We start from the raw sequence: 13,252 nt of genomic DNA, 5'->3' as shown, positions 1-13,252 counted from the left end.
ACTCTTTCTTGACAAGCAGTCTTCAGAAATACTTCTCCACAGTTTTTCTCAGCCTTCTCTCCCTGTTTCACTTCTTTAAGATTAGTTTCTTGGCCACCCTTCCACTGAGACCATTTCTGTTGAAGCTTCCGTGAATATGGACCAACCAATGTGTTAGTTTTTTGCTGGACACACTGCACACCTGCTGAGATCTTTTTGGGAATCACCTTGTTGGTACAAAAATACAAAATTTTATCTGCCATCTTTAAGATTTTTTAAAAAATAGATTCAACTAAAGGAATTTGAGCAGAATATGTGTTTTTTTTTTCAAACAGACTACTTGTAACAAAGTGCCTTGAGATAACATTTAAAACTGGTTCTTTGCTAAGTTGTCTGTTATGTGTCGACACAACTGGTTCACCGCTTTTTATGCTTCACTTATTCATAAGTAAGCGTTAAATGTCTTAAAAAAATAACTAAGAAACTAACTTTTAAAAATGCTCTCACATGAGAAATGAATGTGCCAAAGCAAAAGAGAAAAACTTGAATCCCGTGTCGCTGTCTGTGGTGCTGATTTAGGCTCTAACAGGCCTCTTCACACATCAGCTGAAAAACTGCCAGCTCCAATCTAAAACTGTCTTTCAGGAAATTAAATCAAAACAGCAATTAGGGCACCACTACAGCCAGTGTGTGGTCGTAGCCTGCTGGGCTGGATTCTGTGGAAGAGTGTTTGGATATTCCTCCATTCATCCCGGAGAGAAGAGCGTCTCTGTCGCGCGTAGGAGGAGGAGGGGCGAAAGGGAATCCCAAGAAGGGGCTACAAATATCGCGTTGCTGCGGTGCCATAAGTAACCGCTTCACCCGAGAAGAGAGAGGGTGGAGGAACGACGGGTGGGTGAAAGAAACGAACAAGAGTTTTACTTAATGTGTGTGTTTTGTTTTTTTGGAGGGGACGTGCGCGCGCTCTCAGACACGAGGTGATGTTGACCGAACCGGACAGGCTCCTCCGCCGCGAATAAGCGGCAGTGACACCCTGACCGAGGGGCTGGGGCACGACGCGCGTCCGTACCACCGTGCAGTTATGTGTAAAATAATCGAGTGTTTGTTTTCCCCCCTCGCCGAGCCTTGAACGCGCTGTCCTTTGTGGCCACACGTGGAGATGAGCTCACGTTTTCTTCGTGGAGATTGTCGTGAAGTGACCGAAGTACTTCAGTGTTTGGATCGGCAGATCGCACATGGACGTTGAGTTCTCCGGGCCTTCGAGTCGCTCAGCTGGGCAGCATCAAAGCGCACGGACCACTGGGAAAATGTCAAGGATGCTCCTAGAAGGAGCCGCTGAGAGAGCGGCGTGATACTCAGCCGAGGAGACAGAGGACGCCGATCACAAGTGCAGCTTAGAGAATAACGGTCGCTGATTTTAAGGGGCTTTTTTAAAAAAAATAAAAACAATGGGACCTCTTGGCACGTTTTCGTGGGCTTCTTCGACGTGACACCGGACACACAGGAACTCTGTTGCTGCTGCTGTTGTTGTGTTGGTGTTGTGCAGTTCGGGCGTGAAGTGGAAGTAGCATCCTCACTGGGTCACAACCCAGATTAGTGTAAGGTGACAGAATTGTTTTAGTGAAGGGGAATCCCGACCGAGAGCCACACGGCTCGTCACTGCACCATGGATGACTCGGGGATAATACGGCGGCGGAGGCTGCAGGTGAGCTGGTCTGGGCTGGAATCCGATTTTTGTGTTAAATCCATCCTCTTCCAGTTGTAGAAACACAGTCATACATGATTACTACGTTCAGACAGACTTTATTTTTACTTTTTGGTCAGACTCTGTCATTGAAGCCGAATGCAGTAGCTATACTTTTCCAGCAGACACTGCAAATGTTTATCACTAAAAGTGAAAAGTTAACACATGTGTTTCATAAACCCAGCACTCATCATTAACCTGTAAATAAAGTTGTTGGGTTTTTTTTAGCCATTATAGATGAATTGTTGCACTTTAACTTATTATTGGTGGGCCTTATATTAAACATGGTTGAAGTTTCAATCAATGAAGTCAGCCTTGGCTGAAAGTAATCTGTGTGAGCCAAACAATCGAGCTTCAGAGTGCTCTAGATGCTGGCTTACAGACAGTTTTTTCTGCTCCTGGCTCTGTATGATATCAAAGAATGGGGACATCCCTAATATGGGCATGTTGGGATTGGAGAAGCCCCACCCTCTTGCTATTCAAACGTTCTCCTGCAGCTTGTTTCAGACAGAGGATGAACTGAGGGGTACAAGGAACTGATGTTTATTTTGAATTGTGAATCATGCACAGCTACTCTAGCAGAGAAAATGAATGGAAAAAAAAAACATGTTGTTGGTAGGCCCTTCCACAATGGATGGATCCACATGTTTGATCTGGCACAGATTTTACTCTGGATGCCCGTCCTGATGTAACTTACCCATTTATCCCAGCTTGGGACCAGCACTGAGAGTGCACTGGCTTGTAATGCCTTGAGGCTGGATTTGTGTCTCCTACTAGTCCCAAACTGAGAATCTTCTCTGTGTTGGGCGATTATGTTAACAAAATGAACAACACTGTAACAAAAGTCTTGTTCCTCAACCTCTGATTTTTTATTCATCAAAGGTTGTGGAAATAATATTCTTTTTAAACTTTGCATTTTAAGGCAATCAGAAGAACAAAAACTGTGTTAAACTGTGTTACATTGTGTAAAAGTTGCCTTTCACTTCCTGTCAGTCAGCTGATTTAATTATCCTTGTATTGTTCTGGTTCTCATTACTGTAGTTCTTTAAGATAAACCTTCATAAAGTTTACAACAAAAATCAGTTATTTCTCCATCTGTCCTGCTGGAGACTCGCAGCGTGCCTCTGGTGTTGAACATAGTAGCTCCACTACACTCAAACATATATATTTTTCATCATTCGTATCATATACGTGTCATATTTTAATAGTAGCTTTTCTGTTGTATAGTCAGTTAACATCCTCCTGTGAAGCTCATGTCAGGATCACACTCATGTACTTTTTAAAAGTCTCTTTAATGAGATGTTGTAATGAATGGCCACTCATGCATACTGATCTGCTGTGCTCAAATGACTGCGTTCATCCATTATGAAGCAGCCTGCTTAACCACAGGTCATACCCCCCCCCCCCCCCTCCACACACACACACACCCCACAATCTTTGTTTGATTCAGTCAAGTGAACTGTGGAGAGATGAGCCTACAGGCCAGGCAGACTGCAGCCAGCCTCCTGTGGGGCTTCTGTGCACGCTAGTGTGATTATGCAGTCTGTGCATTTCATTTCTCTCATTCATTCGGTTCATATTCTGCCAGTTTCGTTTACCAAGACGAAGGATTGTAAGCACACACTCTGAGCTCCTTGAAGCCAAATTGACCCTCAACTCTGTGAAAAAGAAAAAGAAAGGGAGTGGGTATAAGGGAATGAGGGGAGGATTAGTGGTGAGGTGTCCCGATGGTTTCATGTCTCATCATCCCCACTGCTCAGCTCACTGCTCTGCTGCTGTGATGTATGACACGAGCTGTAAGGGAATTAATCATCATAGAGTCACACTCGCAAAGTCCCTGGCATTTTATAGATGGAGGCAGGCCAGCTGATTGATTTAGTGTTTGTATATGTGAGGGAGGGTAGTGTGGTAGTGTGGTAGAGGGAGGGACAACGTAGACTTCTAGTTTAATATGCACATTTGGGCTATTTGCACGAGTTTTATTCTCTAATGTGTGTGTGTTTCTGAAATTGTGCGTTGACATGTGATTGGCTCTGTAAGTCCTAATCAGCGGCTTTGTCAGTCCCCTGGGTCTCATCATCCCAGCCGTCACTCGCTCCCTCTTTCACACACAGACACACACAATCATTCTCTCAGCACCATATGGTGACACGCCCCACTCCCCTGCAGTTGCAGTCAGGGGTCACACCCGTGATGCATCGCTTCAACACGGCAAACATGAAAAAAACCCACGATCTTTGCTCCTCGTTATGCTGGCTCCTCTCTGACACTACAACCTCCAATAGGCTTGCTGGCAAACACGCAGAAGATATGTCAAAAAAAGCCTGGTTCATCAGAGATGTGTGAAATAGCTACAAAACAAACTGAAATTTGTAATTTCCACATTTTTTGGTTTGTTTGTTTGAAGGAATAGTAAATCATTCCACAACTACAGTACAGAACAACGTTTTGCAGTACTCACGGCTTAACTGAAATGAATGTTTTTGATGATGTTGAACTGGTTGAACTGGTTTTCTCACTCCTCCTTTGCAGCTGTTTCCTGTGTAAAATATCTGTGTTGCATGACTTGATCAAACGATACTTTAGCAATCATTAAGAAGAAGCTAGGCTGCCATTGTACCAACGTTGCCATGTTCAAGAAACCAGAATAAGATGACAAGCACCCATTAGAAGACGATCACACTGTGGTCATAAAGGTCAGCAAGTAGACTGTGGTAATTAAAAAGTGCTTAGCTGGTACTAATTGTTCTATTGTGCAGTTTTTGGTGAGCCCAAACCGTGGCCTGAGTTTCCTGTTTGAAGCTGACAGGAGCGGCACTCAGTGTGGTTTTTGCTGCTGCTCTAGCTCATTCGCTTCAAGGCTTGCCTACATACCTTGGTTCTACTGAATCATAATTTGTGATACTATTGTCTTCCTATCAGCTTGAAGTAATCCGTCCATTCTCCTCTGACCCCTGACATCAACAAGAAAACTGCTGCTAAAGAGATATTTTCTCTTTCTCAGACCATCCTCTATAAACCCTACAGATGGTTGTGTGGGAAAATCCCAGTAGATCAGCAGCTTTTGGAATACTCAGACCATCCCCTGAAGTGGTTAACACATTCGGTTGGCAAGTGAAAGGTTGCTGGTTCAATTCCAGCCAGATCTACAAATCCCCTTTGGGGTTGTGTCAGAAAGGGCATCTGGTGTAAAACTGCCAAATGAAACATGTTGAGCTACTCTCTGTGGTGACCCCATCTGACAAGGGGAGCAACCGAAAGCACTTTCTTCTACTTCTCCTTTACATATATCACAATGTTACACCCCTACAATACGTTTTTCTTAGACCAGCTTCTTACACTATCATATAACCCTAATGTAAAAAACAAACAAACAATATATTTAATATCGTTTTTTTTCATGTCATTTTTTATTCAGTCTTGTTGTTTTCACAAATCACCAGACCATCTTTTCTTATGCTTGGCATGCCTCGTCCTCAGCCGCTCTGCCTTTTTGTCAGCCTCATATCTGTGAGTCAGTCACTGCTGTAGACAATGGCAGGTCCGGGCACTGTCTCCTAGCAGCATGACATCCCTTGATTGATCCCTGTTGTTCCTCCCCTGCCCGGCTCACCACCATTTTTCTTTGCAGTGTCTACAAAATGATTGAACTTGCTGGCGCATCCCCACCGAGCAGCAATGTGCTTTACAGGCATGCGGCTCAACTAATGCCATTTCATTATCACTGAGGCCTTTAAAAAAATTGTAGTGCAGCCAATATGACTTGAAGGACACTACAGCAAAGGCATATTTTATGGCTGAGTTACATGAGCAGCCAGTGTGTGTACCAGGAGACAAAATTCACTGGCCTTTCAAGTCTTTGTTGTTTACTGCCTGCATCAGGATGCTCGCCCCTGACTGGCTGTAGCTTAATGAAACAGCAGCATCCAACATAATTTAAAAAAGAACACAAATTTGAACATCCCTGCACATTTTAGCCCTGAGCTGTGAAAAACACAGAGAAATTTAAAAAACAACAATAAAACAGGCCTGGACTGTGAATGCAGGTTCTCTGCAGGTTAGATATTAAACAGCCCAGCATTAATCTAAATGCAAAATGATTGTGCATAAACCACAGTTATTACAAGACAGTGGCACAATTGCCCTGCATCTAAATATTCATAGATACAAAGTCCTGAAACACAGACTCCCATACTGTCTTGTCAACTGTGTGACATCCTGGGACTAAAGGGGATCAGACAGTCATTCATAAGCTCAAACTTCCCTTTCGTTCCCTAGAGGACGCACCCAAACCTGGATAATAACAGTGTAGTTGCTCCTGTTTGAGAAGCCAGCAAATACAGCACAGGATTGTGTAGCTTTCTAATCTGTGATTGGTGAGCATGACATGTTTGTGACAGAGCCTCCCATCTGTTGTCAGTCACTGCTCACCACCGCCAGACTTCATTAGCGGGACTCGGGGAGCGTTTAGTTTGAACATCAGCCTCGGACGGTGGCTTTTAAATCAGCCTCTGACGTAGAAAACGCAACCATGCAATGAGCAGTAAGCCTTGCATCAAACTAATTATGCCACAGGAGAATTAAGGCACAGGCTTCAGATCGGAGTGAGGATCATGTTTCCTTAACAACATATTATCTTCTGGAAATGCTGCAGTTAGGAGTCACAGGTCGATTTCGGAGCATAGTGGTGCGCTTGTGTTCTGGCACACTGGTCACTGATGAAGCAGAGACTGGAATTAGGAAGTCAATTCATCACCTTGTAACCTTTTAACAGATTAAAATGGAATTGAGGATTAAGAAGGGAATTCAGGTAGATACGATGTGACAGCAATGCCTAAGAATTACGGAATGTAAGTGAAGGTGACAAAGAACTATTTGATTGGATTTTCTGAGGTTAATAAAGGCCGTTTCATTCAAAGATTGAATAATTATCATCTACAGACCTGCAGATTCACTCCACAGTTTGGACTCCCAGGTATAATTCTGAAAAGCAGCAAAAGATATTCATGGTGCCAGTTTTTTTCTCTCAGACATGAATAGATGGCTGTACTTTGTTTAGTGTGCCAGCTGGTTCTTTTTGTCTAGGCATGCCTGAACAAAAGAGGTGTTCAGGTGCTCCTCTGTTACATTTGGACTTTATTCTTGTTGCTGCTAAACTATTTCTGCTTCTTTAGCAGACGTCCCTACTATCCACAAATAGTTCAAGCGAATTTGCAACATTTTGGTGATTTGCTGCAGTGAATGTCACTGAGAACACTGAGGTCATACGTTGTTGAATGGTTCGTTAATTAATTCGTTCTCAGCTATTCTGAGCACGTGTTTGTTTGAAACATTTTGAAAATAAAACTCTTAGCCTGTGCATGTTACATCTCGTCCTGTTTGAGGATTTATATTTTCTGCAAGATGGTGGTCTGATCTGGCCTAGTCAGTCACAGCTGCTACCTAGATCATTGTTACCTGATTGTTTTGGGGTCTTGGACTGACATTTCAAGATGTCACTTTGAGAAAGTGTGATTCATTGATTTATCTTAAGTGAAAATCAAGAGATTTAGGGGCTATTCTGCTCTTAGGCATGCCATCACCAGCTCTGCAAATTTGGCTCAGTTAGCGCACTAAGCTAACATGTCTATTTGTCTGTTTGCCTATTTGAGTCATTCATAATGTAGTAATTTAGAATATATGATTAACCTTTGGGACTGAACTAAAGCATGCTTGTAACAATTCTTCATCAGGTAAATCATCTTTCAAATCTGCCTTCCATGCATGCAGTATAATATCAGATGATTCTTTGCAGTTACTTACAAATAAATCGTATAAAGGGACCCCTTCCCTCTAAGATGTGAAAAACTTTAAGGTGAAATCTTCTAAGGTAGCTGGAGAGGAAAGTTTTAGACGGCTTGGCTAATATAACATTTTGGAGATGAAGATATTTTAAATAATGGTTTTCATTACTGCCGTTGTAGTTGTTTGAATTACTCACCTCAAAGTTGAAATATTTTGACCTTAGTACCCACTTACTGTTACTATAGGTTATTTCTTTACTATAGGTTAGTTGTCACTATAAGTCACTGAATTCCATTGACATCCAGGCGCCCTGCTCACTATAGCAATACTGTTCTCCCCTGTGTCGACGCCCGTTAACATGCTAACAGTGATAATGCTAACAGGCTGATGTTTAGCAAGTGAAACGTTTAATATGTTAAGCTGCATCTAAACTGGAAGCGACCTGCTTTTCACACGAAGTGAAGCTACCAAACAATCTTTTGCAGGCATTATAGATTCTGGTTGCCTAGGCACCCTGTAATGTATTTACTATCAGCCATATGTCAGTCAACAGTATTATTCAGTATATTGGTAGTCACTTCACCAGGTAGCTAAGAAAAGTTCATTTCATGCCTCACATGCTTCATGCTGCTGGGGTGTGAAGTTGCAGAACGTTCATTAATGTCCATCCGTTTTATTCCCTCCCAGTATGGACAAAGCCTTAATTGTTTTAGCTTAGCGCATTAGCATGATAAATTCTGCTCAGTTTAAATTTTGACCTGATGCTGTTACTATATGAAAGACAAGTGATTAGAATTGATGAGGGCTCACCAAGTCATTCAAATCCATCCAGAAAATTTTCACAAAAATTGAAGGTGATATTTTATCTTAGAATAAAAAAGCAGACCTAAATAGTGAGATTAGCATCTACGTTGCCACTTTGAATCTCCAGGGAAAAGGTATTACACTGGTGGACCCTGGACTCAGCTTCACTGTCACTAAAATACAGCACCTTGCAGCTTGTAAAGAGTTTTTATGTGGTCATTTCCTCTGGATTAAATTGCTACTCTGCAGCAACATTAGATGTCAAGTGTAGTTAGGGCTTCTCTGTATAGGTAACCCCCCACATCGCAGATGTTCTTCATGCCTTTTGCTCTTGTAAGTCATCTCTCTTTTCATCTGACAACTCAGGGTCAATTAGCCTGATCAATGAAGGACAAAGTGAAAAAGGGATCAATGAGCTGAATATTTAGTCGGATTTGTTAACGTGTAAACCCTCGGGACATTCTGTTGAACAGCCGTGCAGCCTGCATCGTGCGTCTGATCCTGAGATGAGGAGAGGACCAGTTTAGTGCTCTCTGTTTAACTAAGAGTTTTCCATTTGGCTTGACAATTATCATCTGTGTCATAGGCTTAACCTTGTGAATAGTGGCAGGGGCTCTCAGGCAGCAGCAATGTAAAAATGTGTTCTGGCATATATCAGTAGGAGCAGGTCTGCACATCCCCATCCATTCGTTCAGCCTTTATTTGAAGGTTAACTCAATAATTACATTGACTGTGGTCAGCAGGTGGTCAATTTTATGCTAACAGCACCTTAACAACTTTACCCTGTGTGTGACAGGAGTATGTGTGAAGCTGCTAATGCATTAATTGCATCCATTTCCAAACACTGAGTAGTATCTCATATCTGACTCTCAAGCACCATATCTTGTATGACGCACACAAAGACACACAGAGCTGAAGGCCAGAAGACTCCAAGATAAGGTTGCAAGCATAAAAGCATGTTTCCCCACGGTACCATCCACCTCTCACCCACCTCTCCGCCGCTTGTTTAAACTCTCCGTCTCCTCTCTGTCCTCCTCTAGTTTCATGTGAAGGGTTTGTAAAGATCCAGGCTGTGCTGGTGTGAGATCTGCTTATGCTCATGCTGGGTTTTTTTTTTTGTGTGTGGTGCAGTTGGTGTCTGCTGCTGTCTCAGCCCAGTGTTCCTGTCCATCTGGACCTGGGAGGTGGGGGGTGGAGGGTGGGATGGAGCAGTTGCCATAGTTTCAGAAAATAGCAGGAGTAGTTTGAAAACAAAGGCAAAAATTAACTGTGAAACATGCACACACAAAATGAAATGAATCGGGATAAGGTGATGAACTAATTGTTATCAAACTTCTCCAGGACCAGAGCTTTATTATACTCAGGATATAGAAACCGATGTGAACCCCTACCACAATAACAAGCCATATTTCTGAACAAGCTCAAAAGGTGCGCCTGCTACTGTGCTCATGTGATGTTTTATTTATGCTCTCCCCAAATTTCGTAATATCTCATAAGAAAGAGTATGTTTCTATTTTCTGTACCTGATCTCTCTTTTTGTCCTTTTCTTTGTGTTTCTACCAGAAGGATTTGCCACTGCCTCGCAAAAACAGCAGGTGAGTGTTACCTTTGTTTAACCCTTCCTTTCTTCTCTCTATCCTCTCTCTCTACCACCCATCCACTCCCTGGGGAAAGCACAATCTTCATGGACAAAAAAACAATCATACCAAGCTGTGGTACATCTTGTTTATCAAAGCCTCTCTTCCCGAGCGTACATGAGGCTGGGAAGCTCTCTGGGATCACAAGCATGCTTTTCACATTCTGTCTGAAAGCTATGAGGATGCTTCAGTAGTGCTTAGGGTGTGGAGTGTGGATTTCTTGTGTGAAAGAGGAGGATGAGGTCTCCTGAAGTAATGCTGGAGTGTGTGGAAGCCTTATTAGGCCAGTTGGGAGCTCCCGGCGCTGTCCATGGTGCTGAAAGCCATGCCGCATTCTCCAACTTATTCCAAATTGTCAAATTTTTGCTATCTGCATAAAGTAGGTACATTTATTAAGTATTTGGTTGAAATATTATACTGTTTAATGGACTACAGTTAAAGAGCCAAAGATTTTCATTCAAGGGTGGTTTACCAGTGACGAGTGACCTGTTTGAGAAAACGGTCACTGGAGACACAAATTACTTTTGGGCTTGCGTCAGGAAGGGTATCCGATGTAAAGGTCTGGCAAATCAAATATGCAGGGCTACCTGCTGTGGCAAACCCCTGTGAGAAGGGAGCAGCTCAAAGTTGTTATGTGACAGAAACATAAAAAAAAATAGTTAATACAAGTTTAAGCATTGTGCTGATGATTTTTTTTCCCGGACAGGTCCTGTCACGGCGGGGTGCGCCGATGTGTGCGGAAACAGGACCCAAAAGCAGATGATGACGAGGAATAGTAATGATTAACAGAAAAGTGAACCTTTATTGCGATGACGGCAGGAAATGAACCAAGAGACCAAAGCAAACAGGCAAAACACTAAGAAACAAAACACTGAGCTGGCAAAACACTAAGAAACAAAACACTAAAGGTACTAAGACCAAAAACTATAACAGAAACAAGGCCAAAAAAAACCAAAAACAAAATGTCCATCAAAATCACAGGAGCGCAGGGAACAGTTCATGACTCCTCAGGGGGCCGACCCGGAGGGTGACGGTCCAGAAAGTCATAGTTCATGTGATCAGGGGGCCGTCCGTGCGGACGGCAACGGCGGCGACACGGAAACGGTTCAGGGGGCCGACCTCGACGGCGGTGATGTGGAAACAGTTCAGGGGGCCGGCCGTGCGGAAGGCGACGGGGCGGGAACCGTTCAGGGGGCCGGCCGTGCGGAAGGCAGCGGCGGCGCCCAAGTGTCAGGCGTACCGGCCGAGGCTTGGAGGGCACAGGACCAGGTGACGCTGAAGCAGAGGCTGAGGCCGGACCAGGCGTAGCAGAAGCACAGGCAGAGGCCGGACCAGGCGTAGCAGAAGCACAGGCAGAGGCCGGACCCGGCGTGGCTGAAGACTCTGACGAGGCCGGACCAGACGAGGCTGAAGACTCTGACGAGGCCGGACCAGACGAGGCTGAAGACTCTGACGAAGCCGGACCAGACGAGGCTGAAGACTCTGACGAAGCCGGACCAGACGAGGACGAAGACTCTGACGAAGCCGGGCCAGACGAGGACGAAGACTCTGAGGCTGGGCCAGACGAGGACGAAGACTCTGAGGCTGGGCCAGACGAGGACGAGGACGAAGACTCTGAGGCTGAAGCCGGAGCCGGACCAGGTGGAGCAGGAGCAGCTGATGCAGAGGCCGGACCGGGCGAGGATGAAGGCTCTGAGGCTGCAGCTGACGAAGCACAGGCTGGAGCTGCGGCTGACGAAGCACAGGCTGGAGCTGCGGCAGACGAAGCAGAGGCTGAAGCTGGACCGGGCGAAGCACAGACCGGAGCTGGTCCTGGCGTAGCAGAGGCAGAACCAGGTGACAGTGAGGCAGCCACAGGTGGTGAAGCAGAAGGTGGCCAGACGGGCTCCTCAGGCCCTCCAGCTGACGAAGCATGAGGCTGAACGGGCTCCTCGGGCCCGCCAGCTGACGTGGCGTGAGGCTGGACGGGCTCCTCGGGCCCGCCAGCTGACGTGGCGTGGTGCTGGACGGGCTCCTCGGGCCCCCCAGCAGACGTGGCTTGAGGCCGGAAGGGCTCCTCGGGCCCCCCAGCAGACGTGGCATGAGGCCGGAAGGGCTCCTCGGGCCCCCCAGCAGACGTGGCATGAGGCCGGAAGGGCTCCTCGGGCCCCCCAGCAGACGTGGCGTGAGGCTGGACGGGCTCCTCGGGCCCGCCAGCTGACGTGGCGTGAGGCTGGACGGGCTCCTCGGGCCCGCCAGCTGACGTGGCGTGGTGCTGGACGGGCTCCTCGGGCCCCCCAGCAGACGTGGCTTGAGGCCGGAAGGGCTCCTCGGGCCCCCCAGCAGACGTGGCATGAGGCTGGAAGGGCTCCTCGGGCCCCCCAGCTGACGAGGCATGAGGCTGGATGGGCTCCTTGGGCCCTCCAGCTGACAAGGCATGAGGCTGGATGGGCTCCCCGGGCCCTCCAGCTGACGAGGCATGAGGCTGGTGTGGTTCTCCTGAACCTTCAGCAGACGAAGCATGAAGCTGGCTGGATTCTCCTGAACCTCCAGCAGACGAAGCATGAAGCTGGCTGGATTCTCCTGAACCTCCAGCAAACGAAGCCTGAAGCTGGCTGGATTCTTCTGAACCTCCAGCAGACGAAGCATGAAGCTGGCTGGGTTCTCCTGAACCTCCAGCAAACGAAACATGAGGCTGGCTGGGTTCTCCTGAACCTCCAGCAGACGAAACATGAGGCTGGCTGGGTTCTCCTGAACCTCCAGCAAATGAAGCATGAAGCTGGCTGGGTTCTCCTGAACCTCCAGCAGACGAAACATGAGGCCGGACGGGCTCCCCGGGCCCTCCGGCTGACACTGAAATTGGCTGCACCAGCTGTACCTCCGTCTCCGGCTCCAAACCGGCCTGGATAGCAGTACCACAGCAGCTTAGCTGAGCCTGATGGCTAGCTTTTCCAGGGCAAACAGTCTCTGTATAGCCGGGCTCATTAACCGGAAAAAGTAGTGTCAATTTCAACAACTTCCTGAGAGAAAACATGAGGAGCCAAAATGTAATCACTCACTTGCGTTTGTGGCGCGCACGCCGCTTTTTCTTAGGAGTGGAAGACAGCGGAGCGATGGGTGGAAGTCCCTGGTAACTCCGAGGTCCCCCGAGAGCCAGTCGAGTTCCCCGGAAAGAGTGCTCGTGCTCCGGAATGAGCCACGGCTTCCACCGGAGCTCCTCCTCCAAGAGAGCGCAGAATATAGACTGGCGCTCGTCGTCGTCCAAGTCTATGGTGTGCGGCGCTTCCTCGCGCTGAACTGTGACAGGAGTATGGCGAGACTGTGA

General features: G+C 46.4%; 1 protein-coding gene across 1 annotated transcript in view; it reads left to right on the top strand.

The window, feature by feature from the left end:
- Positions 1-746: 746 nt before the first annotated feature.
- The window catches only part of LOC113021230 (microtubule-associated serine/threonine-protein kinase 1-like), a 57,413-nt gene continuing 44,907 nt past the window's right edge, over positions 747-13,252 (top strand). The window contains exons 1-2 of the mRNA XM_026165764.2: positions 747-1,684; positions 9,878-9,906. Of these exons, the coding sequence (XP_026021549.1) occupies positions 1,646-1,684; positions 9,878-9,906 (68 nt within the window). The 5' untranslated portion in view covers positions 747-1,645. The remainder of the gene's footprint in view (positions 1,685-9,877; positions 9,907-13,252) is intronic.

This window comes from Astatotilapia calliptera, chromosome 4, assembly GCF_964374335.1.
Source record: "Astatotilapia calliptera chromosome 4, fAstCal68.1, whole genome shotgun sequence".
Taxonomy (NCBI): Eukaryota; Metazoa; Chordata; class Actinopteri; order Cichliformes; family Cichlidae; genus Astatotilapia; species Astatotilapia calliptera.
The sequence above is the reverse complement of the archived record's forward strand: the minus strand, read 5'-3'. Positions and strand labels throughout refer to the sequence as shown.